Below are 21,240 nucleotides of genomic sequence, written 5' to 3' on the forward strand. Positions count from 1 at the left end.
TCCTCCAGACTCAGGGAGGAAAAGCATGTTGTCATTTCTTAACTTTTTGTCTCAGAGGAAAAGTACAAACATGATCATAAAGCTGAAATCACAGCCCCTAAAGACCTGTCTAGTCCAGTTGATGCTGTTTAACTATGTCCACATCTGGCAGCTTTCCTTTTATGTAAAAAGAGTCATGACAGGCACTAATTCATGTGTAGATCAGCAGCAACATATGTTCTTGTTAAGAGGAGTGATTGTGTGCAGTCTGTGAATGGGAATGTGGAGGCTGATGGAGAAGAGACCAGAAGAACAAGAGGGCTGAAGAAATTATAATTTTATAAACCAGTAAGAGATGGCCAGTGCAGTTAAATGTGCCACGTGGACCTGCCAGGTGCTAAAAGTGAGTTTTAACACAATTGGCAGTCTGATGAATTATGTCTGCCCATGTCCTTTATGACCAGAAGAAAAAGGAAAAACCGCTTTTACAACTTAATTTTGGTGTGTGTGTGTGTCTCAGATACCCTGGGGCTGAAGTTAGAGACAGTTGTTGGGTGCTGTGTGGGTACTGAGAATTGAACTTGGACAGATGAATTGTGACTTCAAGGCCAACGTAGACTATGTAATAAGTTCCAGGTCAGCAAGGGCTAAATGCATGTTGTATCAAAACAAAATAATAACAACTCTTAGACATAAATAGACTGGGTATAAAGAAAAAGTGGAATGTCTAGTGTTCTCTGTTTTTGTCATTACTCTTTGTGTCTGAATGTCTGAACCCACCCATGCATGAAATGACAAGGAGCCAAACCTGCTGGCTTCAGAGTTTACCCTGTTTCTGTTAGCAGAGAACAGGGCCAGACTTGTCCGCTCATTGTGTTTCTTGCCTAGACTGGACTGGGTGGTCAGTCCAGGTTAAAGGAGGCTTCTCACAAGGCAGCCTCTAAAGTGTTACCCTTTGATGAGAAGCCATTCTGCTTCTCTAGCTCAACTTTTGTTTTGGCGCTGTGTCTCCTAGTGGGGACGTCAGCTGTTGGCTGCTAAAAATTAGACATCTCTCCATCTTGTTTATCTCATTTTATCCAACATTAGAACATATTATGTGCTTCTAATAATAGTTTGTACTAATATCTTATAACTGAAGTTACTTTGTATCATTTTTAATATGTCATGGGCTCATGAGAGAAGTGTATGCCATGCGTGCCTGCGTTTAGTCCTGGAACCCAGAGTGGAGAAGAACCAACTTTGATGTGTCCCTGACCTGTTCACCTGTACTCACTTAAGTGCACAATCAAGTAATCTCTCTTTCTCTCCTCTCTTTCTGTTTCACACACACACACACACACACACACACACACACACACACACACACACAGAGAGAGAGAGAGAGAGAGAGAGAGAGAGAGATTAAAAAAAAAAAAAGCTGAATGTAGTGGTCCACACTTTTATTCCCAGCACTGGGAGGCAGGCAGGTAGGTGGATCTCTGTGAGTTCAAGACCAGGCTGATCTACATAGTGATTTCCAGGACAGCCAGAGCTACATAGTGAGCATAATGAGACCTTGTCTCAAAAACAAACAAAAAGATTAAAAAATATGTAGCATGACTTAGGATATAGTTCAGTGTTTGAAAACCTATGCATAGCATATGTGAGGCCCTGAATTTGAGAGTGATTTATTTTTGTTTTATGTATACGTGGGAGGAGGAAAGAAAGACTGTGTCTGAGAATGGAGAGGAAACTGTAGCATCAATAGGCAAAATCTTAGTAAAGTATTCTTTCCATACATCAGTGCCTTTCCTGGTGCATAACTGAGATGTGGTTGATTCCTGAGCTGGGAGAGCAATGAGATGATTACATGATGAGAGTGACAGATGTCCAGCAGGACAGATAGGCGTGGCACGCTACCTGAGGCGTTTCTCTGTGTGGCTTTAGGGCAGAACTTCCTTACAAGCAGAGAATGTGATTTCCTATTGTATTTAGTCCTACTATTCCATAGATTAATTGGCAGCTCTCTGGATATTACAATTAATTTTAAAAATAATTTTACTGATTTCATATTTCTGGAATTTATTCCAATGTGAAAAGGGAATTATGCTTGCATGATTTAGAGAGATAACTTCTGTGATTAAAAGTTGACATTTTAATAGCAGTCAATGCTGTTTTGATTGGCGTTGTGCCAATGATATGTATGTCTCTAACAATTGCTTCAGTTTACTCAGGAAGTGATGCAGAAACTGTAGTCTTGGATTGAATATTCGTTCATGCTTTTAAGTTTGTGATGAAAGTAAACAAGTCTCTGCACAGGAAAACTATTTAGATGATCATATTTTAACACCTCTTTTTATGTCATTTCTTTTGAACATTTAAGATTATTAAGAACTTTAGGTTTAAGAAGAAATATTTATCTTTGTGGTCTTTTCAGACACAGTTAAAAAACTCCAAGACCAAAAGCATGACATGGAAAGAGAAATCAAGAACACTTCACAGGAGACTCCGGGTAAGATGAAACTTCATGTGCTATCTCACTAGAAAACATGTTTTCTGAAATTTGTACTGTTACTTTAATCCGTAGATATGGTAGGATATCAGCCACACTGGGCTGAAAGCAAGTGCCATTATTTTAAATTGGGACTGGTAGTGTATTTAAGGTAGGAGAATGTACTGGTACTTATTTATGGATAGATGTGTTGTGTTTTGAAAATAAAGTTTATTAGCTTTTGATTTTAAAATCACAGACCAGGCTGTTTGTATGTGAGATTTCTGTGTTCTCTGGGTTGGGTTGGCTGCCAGCACCCATGCTGCTAAGATGCGTGGTGGACAGTGCTAATCATAGACCCTGAGTCCTGACCCAGTTGTTGGAGCTGCTTTCATGGTACCAGAAAATTGCTTTGAGGATGAGAGGGCTCAGGCGAGGCCCAGCTGTGGCTCTGGGGAAGTGAAGCCCCTGGGGAGGGCGTCTAGGGCCCAGCCACGCCCGCATCCTCCTTGTCTGTGGGAAGCAGCAGAGCACTCTGTTCCTTACGTCTCTTGAATGACTGTGCCTGCCTGCACTTCGTTCAGTTTTTCTTCTGGCTTCCTCTTCCTTTTCCTTTACTTTAGATTTTTTTTCCTGTTAGTTTTTGATGTCAGGGTATTTATAGTTTTTACTGTATGGTTCACATACCATGTATATACCTTCTTGAGAGTTCCAGAGGTAAAGCTGTAAATTTTTGATGATATTTATTTTCATAACACTTGCTTTGAACTTGCATGAGGAAGATAAGTCTAACATTTTTCCTTATTAATATTTATTGAGCACTCTGAATACTTAATGCCTCAGTTGGGAATCAGATGCCAAATCTTCCTTCATTAAGAACAAATTCACTGATAAGAGTTGCTTTGTTTTAAAAAATAGATAACAGCAATTTTTGGGATTGAAAAGGTCATCATTCAAGAGTATGACTTGTTAGGGAAACTAATCATAAACAAACTTTACTGCTTTAAAGTAAATCTTCATCAGTTTGTTTTGGAAGTAAGAGTTGAGTTTTTTAATGTAGGAAGAGTCTGCAGAATGGCGGCAATTTCAGGCTGATCTCCAGACTGCAGTGGTCATTGCGAATGACATCAAGTCTGAAGCCCAAGAAGAGATCGGTGATCTAAAGCGACGGCTACATGAGGCCCAAGAGAAAAATGAGAAACTCACAAAAGAATTGGAGGAAATAAAGTCACGCAAGTACGTTCCGAGAAACCGGTTTTGTTTCTGTAAGGAACAGATGTGGCACTGGTGTTGCTCTTTGTCCTGATGCTTGCTCACAGTGCAACCCTCTTATTTCTCTGTAGACTTTAAGTCTGGATGCACAGAATCGGCTTCTGTCTGGCCCTGCCTCTTGGTGGCTGTGTGTTCTCAGTTAACAGTGTTAATCTCCCTCTTCCCTGTGCCTCAGTTGTCTCAGCTGTAACTTGAAGGCTGTTGTGGGTAAACAGCTGTTGTGTGCTTGCTTGCAAAGGGATCCAAGCAGCCAGCAGTAAACTTGAGTTACCCATTTTGGAAAACAAGCGGAACAGTATAAGTTTCTTTCCATCACTCACTTGAGGAATTTCCATTTTTTTCCCAAGTCCTCCTAAGTAGTACCCTTCACATCTAACACAGAGATCATTGGAAATCCATAAAAATGGCCACATGAGGTGATATCTGTGATCTGTTTTGAGTTCCACAGTAACACTCCATAGAGTGAGGGAACAAATTTATGTGTCAGAAATGCCTCATTTGATATTTACCCCAAGTACTGAAGTTGGTTCTGTCCGTCCATCCATCCATCCATCTGTCATGCTAGGGAGTAACCTAGGGCCTTAGATCTGCCAAGCACTCTACCACTAAGCCCTAAAATTCTGTTCTTGAAGGATCGTTCTGTGGGATCCTGAAAGTTTACTATTTTTTTTTGTTTCAAGGAGATGTCTGCCAATAGATGCAGCATCTTGGATTGGAGAGGTGGAAGTGCTTAAGAGTACTTCCTGCTCTTCCAAAAGATCTGACTTTAGTTCCAGCACTCTTTTCAGGTGGCTCAGGACTACTTGTAACTCCAGTTCCAGGGAACATGTTGTTCTCTTATGGTCTCTGCAGTCACCTACACACACACTATTAAAAAATGATGAGAGAGCATCTTGTACTGTGCTGTTGTCAGAGTGATACTCTCCATTATGGAACCTTCCAGAGCCCCTTGCACTTAGTCGTCATAATAATACTAACAGGAAGGGGACTGTTCTCACTGATGTTTGCATTGGTAGTGAGGAACAAAGGTCAACTTGATGACCCAGGGCCTTTGCATCAAAGTCAAGCTCATTATAACGTGTGGTAACTTTTTAAAGTGCAAAACTGCCTAAATGAAACAAAACGTGGGTTTCACTTAAAAATACCCTCCTGAAAGGTTTACCAAATCCCAGCCTTGGCACTCCCTCTTTCTAGCCTTCCAAATGACAAGTAGAAGTGTGACTGGGCACTTCCACTTCAAACCATGTGTCCAAGTGTGAGGTGTCTGAGGTGAGCCCAGTCTGAGCTGCTTTCTCCTCATGGAGCAGCATCCAAATTTGACAGGGAGTTCCTTGAAAGTGATGAGGCACCTGTCCACTGAGGAAAACAGCTGCTGGTGTTTGTTGTTGATGATGAAATGTAGGTCTGTCTTCAATGGAGCCTGAGAATTTCGGAAAACTTTTTTTCTGCCATTGCAAGATGAAGATTTAAAGAGGCTTTTTTTCTTTTAAATTGTATTTATTTATTTTGTGTGTGTGTGCCACTCTGTACATCTGAAAATGAGAAGGCAACTTACAAAAGTTGGTTTTCTCCTGTTGTGTGTGTAATGGGCATCAAACTCAGGTTGTCAAACTTGGCAGCAAGCAGCTTTACCTGATAAGCCATCTCACTGGCCTTGGAGGTTTTTGATGCTATCATTACTAATAGCAAATATGACTCAAATGTGTTATATAATTAAAGGCATCTGAATGAAAAGTCTGTGAAATGCCAGAGTTTTTGATATGATCAATATATGATGTTATAGAATCGGATGGGTAGGAAATTCTTTCAAAGTCTGTAACAGCCCAGTGGATTTTGATGGATAAGGTAGGAGAGGTTTATTTACACAGCTTCACTTTCTGCACCATGGCTGAATTTTCTCCTTGGAGTGCTGGTTCTCCAACACAGCTTCATTCACACTCACCAAGTGCTGTGACGCTGTGTCCTGTCTCCAGTCTGCAGCACACTTCCCCCGTGGTACTGCTGATTTAACCCAGGGTTTTCTACCTGTCTAGGCAGGGGCTCAGGACTAAGTTACTTTCCAGCTCAACAAAAATTCAGTAACTCTCATTGTTTGATTTTTAGTGTATATCGTGGAATAGTCAAAGTTATCTGAAAAAATATTAATAGTCTCCTCTATTCCAGACACACATTTTTTTGAGATCTGGATTTTTTTTTTATATATTTTAGTAGATTGACTACAGAAGTGAGAATATAGTTGTCATCTAAGCAGTTAAATTTGTATGTCATTTTATCTATCCATCCATCCATCCACCCATTTATCTTATCTTAATTACTTATTTTGAGACAAGGTTTCTCTATGTAACCTGTCTTGGAGCTCACTATACAGACCAGGCTGGCCTTGAACTCACATACATCCATCTGTCTCTGACTCCAAAGTGCTAGGATTAAAGGTATGTACTATCATACCTGGCTAAATCCATACTTTTAAAAATGTAAGACATGGGCTGGAGAGATGGCTCAGCAGTTAAGTGCACTGACTGCTCTTCCAGAGGTCCTGAGTTCAATTCCCAGCAACCACATGGTGGCTCACAACCATCTGTAATTGCATCTGATGCTCTTTTCTGGTGTGTGTGAAGAGAGTAACAGTGTACTCACATACATGATAAATAAATCTTTTTTTTTTTTAATGTAAGACACTTATTTTCCTTAGCCATTTCTGAATTTGGAAAATAAAGTTTTTTATAAAATATTTTTAGATGTTTTTCAAACAGGGTCTCATTAAGACTATAAAATGTTTTATTCATCTCTATGTGGACCAGACCAGCTTGGAACCCTCAAAGCTGAATAAAATGTCTTATGGTCTTAATGGACTTAACGGGCTTTTCTAGTTCTTTGGAGGGACTCTCTGAAGACTATAGTAGCTTACCTATTCTTAGGGACTTGGAACTTTTGGTCCTGTGCCTTTGTGCGTCTCTGTGAAGCACAGCGTTTAGCTGGAACCAGAGTAGATTATCTGCTAGTGAGTCCCCTGGTGCCTAAGAAGGGCTGCGCCTTACTGGCAGCACAGAACCAGAGATTCCCAGTCCAGTCAGGCTGAGGCCAGTCTGCCTCCTGACTTACTGCTCATTGATTACTGATGTCCTCACCTGACACTTAATGCAGATGGACTCTGATGGCTGTTTAACTTGCTTAGACTAGCCTGATAGAAGCATGTCAGTATCATTTCCTGCTGTCCACCAGTATCATTTCCTGCTGTCCACCAGTATCATTTCCTGCTGTCGTCCACCAGGCAAACGGGATTAGGTCAGGCACTTGTGTTCAACTGGTACAATTAAAAAGACAAAACAACAAAAGGCCAAACCAAACACCAAACCCTAATAACTGTTAATGCTTTCCAATCAGGAATTTAAAAACTGGCATTTTCTCATACATACAATGCCTTTATTTGACTGTTTTTAGGCAAGAGGAGGAGCGTGGCCGGGTGTATAACTACATGAATGCTGTTGAAAGAGATTTGGCAGCCTTGAGGCAAGGGATGGGACTGAGTAGAAGGTCCTCGACTTCCTCAGAGCCGACTCCCACAGTAAAAACCCTCATCAAGTCTTTCGACAGTGCATCTCAAGGTAACTGATTCCATGTCTGTGGGTTGCAAGGTTTATGGTTCTGTTCACTTGATATCCTCCTTGTTCAGTTCAGTGTTCTGTGTCACTGTGCTCCCACACAGTGCCATCACATAGTGTTGCATGGTATCATGAGTTAACCCATTCCTCGGGGTTTGGAATGTACTTCTGTTTAGAAATCCTGGTCTCAGCTGCATGCCTTACTTCCCAGGCCAAGCGGTATCTTTTCTCCCTAGGTGGATCATACTCATTCCTGTGACTTCTTGTATCTTTATGTGCAGACTTCTGGGTGCATAACTTCAGCTCCTAACCTTGTTGACACTGATACTGAGTTTCCTTATGCCAGACCAGGTCCCATTCTCCACTTCTTCTGCTTTATTGCTCCCCTGTTGTCCCTGTTGTCAGCAGAGTTCTACTCAGTTACCTAGACCAGAAACCACGAACCTAATCTAACTTCTTTCCCTCACTGTCCAGCCTCCACCACGAACTTCCTTGTTCTCTTTCTTCATCTCTAGAGACAAAGACATGAGTTCAAGGCACCTTCGACTACTGACTTCAGTAAACTTGGAATTAGTCTCATCTTTTGCCTTTGAGAGAGTTTTTCTTGTTTAAAATTTTGGAATTATCTTAGGATAATTGGAATGAAGTTCAAAGTTCTGTCACCTCAGGCTATTCTTCTGTACACTGCAAGCTAGACTCTCTCAGTGATATAGCTCTTACAACATGTACCCTGAAGATATATCTGCAGTCTGTCATAAAAGCTGTAGACTGTCTCTCTCTCTCTCTGTGTGTGTGTGTGTGTCTCTGTCTGTCTGTCTGTCTGTCTCTCTCTCTCTCTCTCTCTGTGTGTGTGTGTGTGTGTGTGTGTGTGTATGTATGTGTTGTTCATATTGTTTATTGAGACAGGGCCCTACTATGCAGTCCAGGTTGACCTAGATAGAAGTAGCTCAATCTAGTTTCAACATGTGATCCTTCTGCCTCTGCCTCTGAAATACTGAGGTTATAGGTATATTTGCTTCCTTGCCTGCCTCTTAGTTTCTTAAAAATGTATATAGTGATGCTAGGGATGGAACCTGGGGTCTCGTGTGTGCTACAATGCTGTTCCACTGAGCTTTGCCCATCCTTTCTTCTTAGAGTTCATTGCCTTATGGAGTTTTTTAGCCAAACATGGTTAAATAGCAAAAGTGAAGTGGTGGCCTAGAGTAGCCAACCATTCATCTGGTCAAAGAAATGCCTGTGCAGGAAACATCCCTGCACCGTGATGTGTTTATGGTTAACTTCTCATTTGCTGATTTTGTAGTACCAAATGCTGCTGCAGCTGCTATCCCTCGAACGCCTCTGAGTCCAAGTCCCATGAAAACCCCTCCCGCAGCTGCCGTTTCTCCCATGCAGGTAAGAGCTGGGATCATTGAAGGCTCAGAAAGCTTTAAATGCACATGTTAGACCCTCGTTTTCAGTTATGCACATGTCTCAGGTAAACAAATGACTCCCTCAGAGGATGTTTGTTAGATTTGGTTGGTAAAATACCATGAATATCCTTAATTGATGCAGATTATAAATGTAAATTGTGTGGCTCTTCTGGAAACTTGGATATCTTTCTGAGTAGTCTGTAGGTGGCACATTTTATCTTTTGCTGTCTAATAGAGAATTTCAAATTGTGCTGACTCAGTGGTTGGAGAGAGGGTTGAGCAGTAAGAGAGCTGTTCCCAGCACTCATGTGAGACCTCATACAGTACCCTGCAACTTGAGCTCCTGTGGCACATCTGACACCCTTTTCTAGGCCTCCTTGGCACACCTGAATGTAAGCACACATATCTACACACTTGCACATACACAACCCAGAGTTCAGTGTTGGTCTACACAGGCATGGGTCGAGAGAAGTCCTGTTTATTGAAGGCCGTTTGTCGCAGTTAAGCTGGAGGATATGACATGCTGATCCACTATAAGAACTTTGAGAGCTGCTGTTCTTTGCCACTGTTGGAGTGCATCCAGCAGCAGGGCAGAGGGCTGTTCTCTGTGACTCAAGAGACCCTCTTGTCATGCCTGTTTTCTTAGCCACTGTCAGAATACGGCTGAAGCACATACTTTAACATGGGTGAGAATAGCCAAATGGTGTTCTGTGAACACAGGGAGCAGTGGCTGACTCCCTAAAGTTAGGCTTGGGATATTTCTTTTTGAGTTGAGACTTGATGGTTGTGAGTGACTTTGAAACTCTTACAGTCTAAGATGAATGCATCCTCTCAACCAGTGGCTTTGCATCTTCATGTTTATACGAGATGTCTTCTTCATTTTAAAGGAAGGCAAGGAAACTCCACGTTTTGCCTGCAGATTTAAGCTTTTAGATGTTCTTTATTAATCTGACTTGAAACCTACAGGTACAGAGCAAAATTCCAAGTCAAACAAGCCTCAAATAAGCTGAATAATATATAGCTTCTATTTGTTTGTTTGTCAGGACACGGTTTTCTCTGTGTAGTGCTGGCTATCCTATAGACCAGTCTGCTTTGAACTCAACAGAGATCTGCCTGCCTCTGCCTCCCAAGTGCTGGAATTAAAGGCATTTACCACTACCTGGGCAGGAATCCTTGTTACATGGCTACAACAACATCAAGAGTTGTCTCAAACAAATGGAAGCTGGATAAAATGTAGGAAGCCATTGTTGTCAGATACGGCACTGCTGTGGTCCCTGAGAAACACTGCTGACAGATGAGGAAGCCCTGCTGCAGCTCTCTCTTCCTGGAGGCAGTTTCTAGGTGATGGTGTAGGAGGATGATCCATCTTGGAACAGAAAAGGACAAACCAGTTAGATCTGAGGACACAAACCAACATTCAAGGAAAATGAAGTCCGCTAGACTCTTCAGGGCAGAGCCCCTGAGAAGAGGAAGCTACACAGACAGGGTCCAGACATTTCCATAAGAATCCTTTTAAGTCTGCCTGAAGTTGGCTGGGTGTCTTTTTCTGATTGGAGTGAAGTCCTATATGGCCAGGTAGGAAGACTTTTTCAGACAGATGCTTTCCATAGTGTATACAGGTCAGGGAATCCTGTGATTCCAGTCAGCCACTATGAAGAACCTCCTGAACAGATAAGGGAATAAAGTACGTGTAGCTAGATCTCGAGCGCTTGGTAGTTAGGTCTGCCCAAAAGACTATAAAAGTAACTTCCAAAGGATTAGGAGAGCCGCAAGTAATGTCGTAGGCAGTCTATAAGCTCCCAGCGAGTCAGGTACTGGCAGGCATTGTTTGTGTGCTCCGCTCTTGTTGAGTGTTGGCTGACTTACTCCATGATTTATTTCTAATGAATAGAGTATCGCAGCAGTAATATAATGGCACTTCCCAGAGAAGTCATACAAACTGGCTTCTGTTGAGTGCCTCCTCTTACGTTCACTCTTCTCGATACTTAGGTTCACTCACTCTGCGGGAACCTCTAGTTGCCACATTGTGAGCTTGTTCCTTGCAAAGGACCATTGAGTAAGCTTAGAAGTGGCTCTGAGTCTCATCAACAACCGCTGCTGACGGACTTGAAATTTGGAGCTCTCCCCTGTACCTTCCCTCCAGTCTGTCTTTGTGATAACCGATAGCCAGATTTACCTGCTCACTGAAGACTGAAGCTGCAGTTACCTAGCTAAGCTCTTGACCCATAGAAATCATGAGATCATAAACCTTTGTTGTTTAAAGTCACTGTAAAATATTGGGGTATTTTGTCATACAGTGTACATAAATAATATAGTAGGTTATTTCTCCAGTTAAGACTGCCAGAACAGTCTTACAAATTTTTAACAGAATCCAACAAAATGAAATGTAATTTTGTATTTATATAGAAATGCAAAGGGACTTGAGTATGTGAAAACATCTGGAGGATTTGGAGTACTTGTATTTCAACATTTACAATATGACACTTTGTTGAGGCCCCAGCAAAATGTTGAGGCCCGGCTGCCCCGCGTTTGGCGGGCCACTGTATCCGACCCAAGCTGCCGCTCCGGTCCGCGGGTCGGGGTTCAGCAAGAGAGAGAGTGAGGACGGACTCGAAGAATGAACCAGACAGAGTGTGATTCAATCCCGTTTATTCTTCAGTCTCTCTTCCTAGTCCAAGTCCCAAGTCTAGCTGTGCTCTCTAAAGAGTCTCCCTAAAGAGTATATCTCTCTGCCGTCTGCCTCTGCCTTTTATATGTCTCATGTCTTCTAAGCCACGCCTCTAAGTTACACCTTTAATCATGCCCTTAGGTCTTGTCTCTAAATCTGATCTCTAGGTCACACTCTTAAGTCACACACCTTTAATCTCACACACCCAAGGAAAGTCCTGGGTATCCAAAGCAAGATGTTTATCAGAGTGTGCTCAGCTGTTGTAGGCTATTGTAATCCAAGTCTCATGTCAGGGTATATGCTCAAGATGGCTGCAAAGCTGATAGCCGCTTTCTGCTAAAAGAGTCGGCCCCCAACAACACTTAACAGTATGTTTCATTGAAGAGAGATTAGAGAGTAGATAGAGACTTGCGGTAGACAGCTGACTTCAGCCCAGCTGTCGGGGTTAGTTAGTATGAGGGTAGGAATAGTCTGCACAAGGTTCCGAGTAACTAGATATCCATAGGACATACTGTCAGGATTAGTTAGTAGGAGGGTAGGAGTAGTCTGTACAAGGTTCCGAGTAACTAGATATCCATAGGACATACTGTCAGGGATAGTTAGTATAAGGGTAGGAGTAGTCTACACAAGGTTCCAAGTAACTAGATATCCATAGGACATACTGTCAGGGTTAGTTAGTAAGAGGAAGGAGTAGTCTGTACAAGTTCCGAGTAACTAGATACCCATAGGACATACTGTCAGGATTAGTTAGTAGGAGGGTAGGAGTAGTCTACACAAGGTTCCGAGTAACTAGATATCCATAGGACATACTGTCAGGGTTAGTTAGTAGGAGGGTAGGAGTAGTCTACACAAGGTTCCGAGTAACTAGATACCCATAGGACATACTGTCAGGGTTAGTTAGTAGGAGGGTAGGAGTAGTCTGTACAAGGTTCTGAGTAACTAGATACCCATAGGACATACTGTCAGGGTTAGTTAGTAGGAGGGTAGTAGTCTGTACAAGGTTCCGAGTAACTAGATACCCATAGGACATACTGTCAGGGATAGTTAGTATGAGGGTAGGAGTAGTCTACACAAGGTTCCGAGTAACTAGATATCCATAGGACATACTGTCAGGGTTAGTTAGTAGGAGGGTAGATAAAGTATATGAGATACTGAGGTTGGCCAGTAGACGCAAATTATAGCATTGTACATAAAGTTTATAGACAAGAAACAGTAGTGAAAATCTTTGTATTCTTTGAGCATGCAAAGGCTTCTTATTTAGGACACACACACACACACACACACACCACCAAATGAGTCATAAAAGCAACTGATATTGGGCATCAGGATTTTTAAAATTTGTCCTAAACACGTGGCAAATAAGCAAAGGCATACCATGCATAAGAGCATCTATTATAATGTTTACTTGTTGTAGAAAAGACTTGCATGCAGTAACTTGAAGACAGCATGTACTAAAGGCTGGGTGATTTATATGTAAGCATATGCAAGGGTGGCCAGCATCAGCAGTCATCAAGAAATGGAAATGAAGTTCACAGTAAGGTACCAGTCCATACAGAGTAGAAGGTTAGCAGTGTGAAGATGTGGAGAAGCTGAGCCGTTTGCATATCTCTTAGATAGATCTTATGGGAAATCGAAGCAAGTAGCTGGAGGTTAGTTAGATTTTAGAGAGATACAGCTGAGGGCTGGATGTAGAGGCAGAGGTAGGTGGATCTCTGTGAGTTTGAGGCCTGCCTGGTCTACTAGCAAGTTCCAGGACAACCAGGGTTACTTAGTGAGATTTTTGTCTTTAGAGTGGCTTGGGGGCTGGAGAGAAGCCAAGCAAATAGAAGTACAGAAGGAAGCATGGAGTTACATATCTTATAGGTTGGTGCAGTAGTGGAGGAAGGGTGTTTAGGCTGCTGTATATGCTTACATCAGGGATAAGGAAATACCAATAGTGATTTTGGCAGGGGTGCTGAGTAAAAAGCACAGCCTGATCTAGGGAAGTTGTCGAATTATTGATTGGGAGGCATAGTTGAGGTCTGTTTGGCATGGGGACAAGAAAAACAATAAAACCACAATAGAAACAATAGAAACACACCCATAGTTCAGTTTGGAACTTAATTTTGTGTTTAGTGAATTGGCATATGGTTTTTTAAGTTTTTTAAATAGAAGAATTAAATTGTAGAGTGCCAGAGCTGTTAAGGTCAGTGATATATGTTAGTATACAGGGTCCCAAGAAGTGTCTTTGTGTGAAGGAGTGTCTTTGTCTCTGACTGTGCCAGTATTCTAGTTTTAATAATGTATGTTTAATAATGGTGTTTTAATAATAGAATTATAAGATGCTTCCATTAAGGAAACTGAGTGATGAGGATGCTGTTATATTATTTCTTAAAACCACATAAGAATGGATTTTTTTTTTAATAAATTTATTTTTTAAATGATTTTTTATTTTATATGCATTGGTGTTTTGCATGTACATTTATCTGTGTGAGGGTGTCATATCCCCTAGAACTGGAGTTACACACAGTTGTGAGCTGCCATGTGGGTGCTGGGAACCCAGGTCCTCTGGGAGAGCAGCTAGTGGGTGCTCTTAACCACTGAGCCATCTCTTTAGCCCCAAGGAATTTTTTTTCAGTCTACAGATCATATACTGTGTCTATTGTGTGTTTTATACCTTACCATAGCAGAGCAGAGGATTATTCATTGTTTATAATTAAGTATCTGCTCTTGAAAACCTTTGTTTTTTCTGTGAGTCTCACATGCCTTTGCTTTCATTTCAGAGACATTCCATAAGTGGTCCAATCTCAACCTCCAAGCCTCTGACAGCCTTGTCAGATAAGAGATCAACTATGGAGAAATTCCTGTACAAGGCAGCTAACATGTTCATATCATTTTACTTTTCTGTTAATCTTTGCATTCTTTGGTAACTTATTTTCTAGTGCTGACGTTATGCCAGCTGATCTGATGTGTCAAGTTTTCATTGACGTGTCCTAACTACACTTAGGGAAATGAGCTGTTAGTTCATGAGAGCTTTCATGATATACGTGTGTGTGTGTGTGTGTGTGTGTGTGTGTGTGTGTGTGTGTTTTGAGACAAAGTCTTGCTATGTACACAGACTGGCCTTGAACTGACTTCAGGGTCTTCCTGCCTAGTGCTGCAGAGTGTGGAGTTAGTTACACGTGTGCCCCTAGTGCTGCAGAGTGTGGAGTTACACGTGTGCCCCTAGTGCTGCAGAGTGTGGAGTTACACGTGTGCCCCTAGTGCTGCAGAGTGTGGAGTTACACGTGTGCCCCTAGTGCTGCAGAGTGTGGAGTTAGTTACACGTGTGCCCCTAGTGCTGCAGAGTGTGGAGTTAGTTACACGTGTGCCCCTAGTGCTGCAGAGTGTGGAGTTACACGTGTGCCCCTAGTGCTGCAGAGTGTGGAGTTAGTTACACGTGTGCCCCTAGTGCTGCAGAGTGTGGAGTTAGTTACACGTGTGCCCCTAGTGCTGCAGAGTGTGGAGTTAGTTACACGTGTGCCCCTAGTGCTGCAGAGTGTGGAGTGAGTTACACGTGTGCCCCTAGTGCTGCAGAGTTGTGAGTTAGTTAGTTACACGTGTGCCCCTAGTGCTGCAGAGTGTGGAAAGTGCATTACTGTCCCCCATTTCTACAGATACTGTCTGAACACATAACAAAGTTAAGATCCAACAACATGCTTTTAAAGACTCACACTTTAATATACAGACATAGATAAAGTAAAACAAAGGAAAAGATGTACGAGGCAAAGCCAAGTATGGTACTACACATCTGCGATCCCATTACTCAGGTAGGCAAGGCAGGAAGACTGAGTTCTAGGCAAGCCTGGTCTACACTAGGACCCTATTTCAGTGTAACTATAAATTTAGACCATTCAGTGTTACCATGCTTATTCATGAGTCTGAACTAAAGTCTGCCATCTTGATAAATGTTTTCTACTTGCCTTGTCCTGTTCTTTTTCCCCCTCTATTAACATTAATACACTTTTCTCCTTCTCCTCCTCCTCCCCCCTCCTCTTCTTCCTCCTCTTCCTCTTCTTCCTTCTTCTCCTCCTCTTCCTCCTCCTCCTCTTCCTCCTCCTTCTTCATCTTAAAGATAGTTTCTCTCTGTGTAACAATCCTGGTTGTACTAGATCTTTTTCTCTGTAGACCAGGCTGGCCTTGAACTTATAGAGAGCCTGCTTTTTCCTCCCGGGTGCTGGGATTAAAGGCATGCACCACCACTGCCTGGCAACATCCTATTTTTTAACTTAAAATTTTTATTAGGAGGCTGGAGAGATACTTCAGTGGTTAAGAGCACTGACTGCTCTTCCAGAGGTCCTGAGTTCAATTCCCAGCAACCACATGGTGGCTCACAACAATCTGTAATGGGATCTGATGCCCTCTTCTGGTGTGTCTGAAGACAGTGACAGTGTACTCACATACATAAAATAAATCTTTTGAGAAAATTTCTTTTATTGGATCTGGAAAGATGGCTTGGCAGTGAAGAACACTGCTGTTCTTGTAGAGGACCTGGGATCAGTCCCTGGCACCCACATGGGAATGGTAAAAAGTATGCACGACCATCTAGGCTCTCTAGTCTGTTTTTCTTGTACTTTCCATTTGTCCATAGAAATTAGGAAAATAAGACAAACCATGAGAGAGTCATTCTCTAGATTCCTTCAACTAGAAAAAAAAAAATCTTGATTCCCAGAGGGACCATGTGGGTGCTAGCACTACCCACATGCTGCTACTCGTGTGAGCTTACCTTTCACTGTGCAGAGGTCACAGATCCTGCTAAACACCCTCCCCTTCACAGACAATCTCCACAACCAAGGTCTGTACAGCCCCAATGTCAGTAGGGCCAAGGTTGTCAAACCTTATAACAAGTAATGATTTTCTTTAAAGATTTATTTATGAGTATGTGGTGATTGCCTGAATGTATGTATATACAACTGTGTGTGTGCCAGGTGCCTGCAGAGGCCAGAAGAGGGCTCTGGGTTCCCTAGAACTGGTTAGAGGCAGTTATAAGCCACTCTCTACATTCTTCAACATTCTTTTCTCCTTTGTTTTAAAATTAGTAACTATCACCTCCAGTGTGTCTGTCCATATACTTCTGGGTCTGTAGCCGTCTCCTGAAGCATGGTCAGTATACCAGGAGAGGAGCTATATCCTTAAAAAACTTGGCTCCCCCCTTTATATTCATTCCCCTTCTCTGGTTTTAAAGTCTTTCTTTGAGACAAGGCCTCATTGTAGCCTAGGGTGGCCTCAAAGTTGCTATGGAGCTGAGGACAACCTTGAGTTCTCTATCATGAGAAACCCTGTCTCAAAAAACCAAAAAAAAAAAAAAAAAAACAACAACAAAAAAAAAAAAAAACAAACAAACAAACAAACAAAAAAAACCACAACAACCATGCTTAGGAGAGTGCACTCCATGAAGATTGCTGTGTCTGTGCTGTTGAACTATGCAGCTTCGTACAAGCCCTGATACAGGTGATGCCTGCATCTTCCCATTGTTGAAACTCAACCTCACTATCTGACATACTGGCTAATTGAAGTAAAGAGAAAGGGGTAGGCCCTTCTCAGGCTGCCTCTGATAGAAAACAAACCAACCAGCCTGTTTTTCACAACTGGTGACTTCTTAGTCTTTTCTGGACGTCTCAGCCCAGTCTCATCTGCTGTTGGGTTCCCAGGGTCTTTCTTTTCTCCCCATGAACCCTTTACTCACAGAATAGTGGCTGTCATGGTCCTGCTCTAGCCTCCAGGTTCTGTGACAAGCAAGTTGTGTCCTCCTTTCTGTGACTTTTGCAGTAAGCTCAGTACCCAACAAGTAGGAGGTGCCCACATGATTTTTGTTTGATGAATGACTTAAAGGTGAGGCCTGTGGGGTTCTCAGCAGGCAGAGATGCCTGACCCCACATCTGAGGACCTGACTTCAGTACCTGGGACCTGCACGGTGGAAGAAGGGAAGGAAGCAGCCTCTCTAATCTCAGGCTTCTACATGTGCCCACACACACTAATACAAACATGATTAAAACTTAAGACTGCTTAAAAAAATAGCTTCAGATGTCAACACAGTAGAATTTATCACTATAAAATGTAAAACGTGAGTCACATTTCCTGAAGAGGGCTGACCCAACTTTACATGAAGACAGAACCCAGCCTGCTCACTGCAGACATACATGGACCCACGGTCTTACTATGGCATGTGTGTCTCAGCTTGGGTTTCTAGAGTGAAAATTCGTTAGGAAACGCCCATGGCCTGCTTGACAGCTGCTCAGTTCCTAAGGGTGCTTTTACTTTTTGCAGTGGGAATGGAGCTCAGGGTCTCTCCCATGCCCTTAAGTAGCACTGGGGAGCTACTCCTCTGGCCCTGCTACACATAAGAAGAATAACTTAGCCAGGCATGGTGTTGCATACCTGTAAACCTAAGACTTGCGAGCTTGTTGCAGGAGAATAGCATTTGAGGCCAGTCTGGACTACATAGTGAGCTCCTGCTGCAAAAAAAAAAAAAAAAAAAAAAGGTTTGGTACATTTTGTTTTTTTGTTTTTTGTTTGTTTGGTTTTGGTTTTGGTTTTGGTTTTTTTTCGAGACAGGGTTTCTCTGTGTAGCCCTGGCTGTCCTGGAACTCACTCTGTAGACCAGGCTGGCCTCGAACTCAGAAATCCACCTGCCTCTGCCTCCCAAGTGCTGGGATTAAAGGCGTGCGCCACCACCGCCTGGCCTAGTTTTGGTACATTTTTAAGAAAGGGCAGCTGTATTATAACAGATTATCTGCTGAAATGGGACAGAGGCAGGGACCTTCAGAATGCAGTATAAACAGACAGGCGGATGAAGAGCCTGGTGCTGAGTGGGTGAGCATTTTCCTAGTTGCGTGTGTGTAGGGGAAGATTGAGTAAGGGGGCGGATTCTCACAGTTTCCAGCCAAAACTGACACTCCTGGGTTTGGAACAGGGTCACATTGTGTGACCTTGCTGGCCTGGGACCTGTTTAGACCAGGCTGGCCGTGAACTCACAGAGACCTATCTGCCCTGCTGTAACTAAATGTATATGCTATCATGTCTGGCTAGATATCTGTTTTGTTTTTATAACTTTTGTTTTACCTTCTTAATTTGCTACGTTGTTCTTTGGGAGACTAAAGATTTTTAAAGAAATGATCCTTTAGGTTCACAATTGATTCAATGTAAGACATTGATTACAGGACTAGATAGATAGTTCAGTTGGTAAAATGCTTTCTGTGTAAACTTCAGGCCTTTGGTTTGATGCCTAGCACCGATGTAGAAAGCAGAGCATGGTGGTGCACTTAGAAGTCCAGCACTGGAGAGGCAGTGGCAGTCAGATCCTTAGGGCTCACTGGCAAGCCAGTCTAGCCTAATTGGCAAGACACAGGCACCAGTGAGAGACCCTTTCTCAAAAGCCAAGGTAGATGGCTCCTGAGGAATGACATCTGGTTTTTGACCTCTGGCCTCCACATGTGCATATGTACACACATACACGTAAATAAAGAAGTAAATAAAACCTTGGTTTCTGTTTCTGTTCTGTCCTTTAGAATTTGTACTTGAAATGTTCTTCCTTTAAAAGCTGATAGGATTTGGGATTCTGATTGATACTTGTAAACTGTTTGTATAAAAATGTTTGTTTAGTCAGGTGTGGTAGGTAGTACATGCCCTTAATCCTAGCACTAAGGCAGGGCAGAGGCAGGTGGATCTCTCAGTTCAAGGCCAGCCTGTACAGAGAGAGTTCCAGGACAGCCAGGGCTACAGAGAAACCCTGCCTTGAAAAAACATCCAACTCATCAAACAGTTTTTGTTTATGATAATATTACTAATGATTTAAGCCTGTGTCCTCATGTAGAAAGTCAGCTTTCCTTCCCACTTCCTGGGCCTCCTAAGTAGAAAGTAACTCTTTTTATTTCAGACTACATGTTCCTAAGACTCTTGCAGAATACTCCGAGGGGCTGGGGAGATGACTCAGTGGTTGAGTATGTGCTGCTGTTTCAGAGGATTTGCAGCAGGACTTTGAAGCAGTATTTTAATCTGCTCAAAACTTTTCAGTGGGTGCACACCTGCTTCTCGCTACTGTACCCCAGTGTTCTGGATTCCCCAAAGACAGACCACATACACAGCCTTATATTTTCAATACCTTAAACAGCTCAATGGCTGGGCCACTCCCTAACTCCACGTGGCACACACACACACACACACACACACACACACACACACACACCCCTCTGATACTCCTGAGTTAATACTTACTAAATTTATATTTTATCTTTCCTGTCCTAGACCCTGCTGGGCAACCCTCCTGCAGCTGCTTTCCCCCTGCACCTACATGTCAGCTGTCTCTCTCTCTGCACCTTTCTGGCATAATCCATCTCCTATGCCCACATCATGGTGGAATCCCCTCTTCTTCCTTCCTTGGTTCCTTCCTGGGAATCCTAAAAGTCCCGCCTCTCTCTCCCTGCCCAACCTTGGCCTCCAGTAGATTTATTGATCAGTCAAAAACCAACTGGGGGCACTGCAAACAGGATATATAATTAGCATGAAAATACAAGCTCCTCCTGGATTTGAGTGTGGTTCCTACTGCCCATGTTGGGTGGCTCATAACTTTCTGTAATTCCACCTCCAGGGTACCTGTACTCATACATGTATGCGTGCACATGCACATACAGACACAATTAAAAATACAACAAATCTTTTAAAAAAGAATTATTGGGACTAAAATATGTGATACTCTTAAAGTGATACTCAGTACTGTATGCCATATTTTTTGTTTGGTTGGTTTTTGCTTGTTGCCAATCATTGAACCTAGGGCCTCAGGCATCCTAAACCATACTTCATCATTGACCTGCTTTTCCAGCTACTAAATAGTTAATATATTAAGAAAAGAAATGGGTGGGCATTCTTGGAAAGTAAGGCTAATAATAGTCTTTATTAAATACAGGCGTTATTGTTTAGTTTTATACTAGTCATTTATCCCTAACATATCAGATCCTGGCTAGGCAGAACACATGCATTCATGTCTTCTGGCCTGAGCACAGCCTGTTGGGTTCGTAACCCTAGATAAGATGTGTGCAGGAAGAGGGAGTTAGCAGGACAGAAAGATTGCGCCAGTGTTCCAGGAACTAAAGAGACTCCTAAGCAAGTGTAAGAACCAAGCTGAAGCCATAATAGAGGCGGCGGGTGGCATCTGATTGTGTCATTCCTGGCTGCACAGTAGCAATGACACTAGCTAGACTAGTCCTCAGACCACAGAGTGGGTAGTGAAGGCTCTCAGTGTCATCGCCTTGGACAGCCTCCTCCCCTGCTGTCCAGATAACCCATGCTTTATCAAACCAGACTCTTACTTTCCCTCTCCTTCGTATCTTTTTTCCATTATTGTCTGGCTGAAATGCAGTTCCCAGCCCTTCTTTCTGGTAAGGCCCAGGCTACTCCACTATGGTTTTCAACCCTTCTCTGCTGCCTGAAATAAGAATGAACTATTTTCCTTTTTTTGGCTGTATTATGGAATTCTAACTATACCATATATCAATGGATACTTGTATATATGATGTCCCTTCTAACTGTAGGCATAGAAAGGCAAGGTTTTTTTTAGTTTATGCCTTAGGCCAGTGCAATAAGGAACCTCTTAATTTGATTAAGTTGCTTTGAAGAATTAATTAAGTGGCACAAAATGACTTAGAAAGAGTCAGCTGCATAGCATGTCTCACCATCATCTCTAGAAGAGGTCCGTATGGTGCTTGTCTGTGGAGATCATGTTTAGTAAACGTGCTGTTTTGGCGGGGTTGAAGTGCCTTTAATTAGGAGGAGGGACGAGCCTGAAGGCTAAGAACAGTAGGAGTCACCTTCCCTGTACTTCTG

The 21,240-nt window shown here is 42.5% G+C and overlaps 1 protein-coding gene across 1 annotated transcript; it reads left to right on the forward strand.

Moving 5' to 3' along the window:
• The first annotated feature begins 334 nt into the window (after positions 1–334).
• On the forward strand, positions 335–14,312 carry LOC117701517 (cytospin-A-like). Its single transcript, XM_034493159.1, has 6 exons — positions 335–382; positions 2,399–2,473; positions 3,513–3,688; positions 7,166–7,329; positions 8,627–8,718; positions 14,166–14,312. Exons 1-6 carry the CDS (start codon positions 335–337, stop codon positions 14,310–14,312), a joined length of 702 nt encoding a protein of 233 aa, XP_034349050.1.
• Positions 14,313–21,240: the final 6,928 nt, after the last annotated feature.

The sequence above is a fragment of the Arvicanthis niloticus genome, unplaced genomic scaffold, assembly GCF_011762505.2.
Source record: "Arvicanthis niloticus isolate mArvNil1 unplaced genomic scaffold, mArvNil1.pat.X pat_scaffold_1240_arrow_ctg1, whole genome shotgun sequence".
NCBI classification, from domain to species: domain Eukaryota; kingdom Metazoa; phylum Chordata; class Mammalia; order Rodentia; family Muridae; genus Arvicanthis; species Arvicanthis niloticus.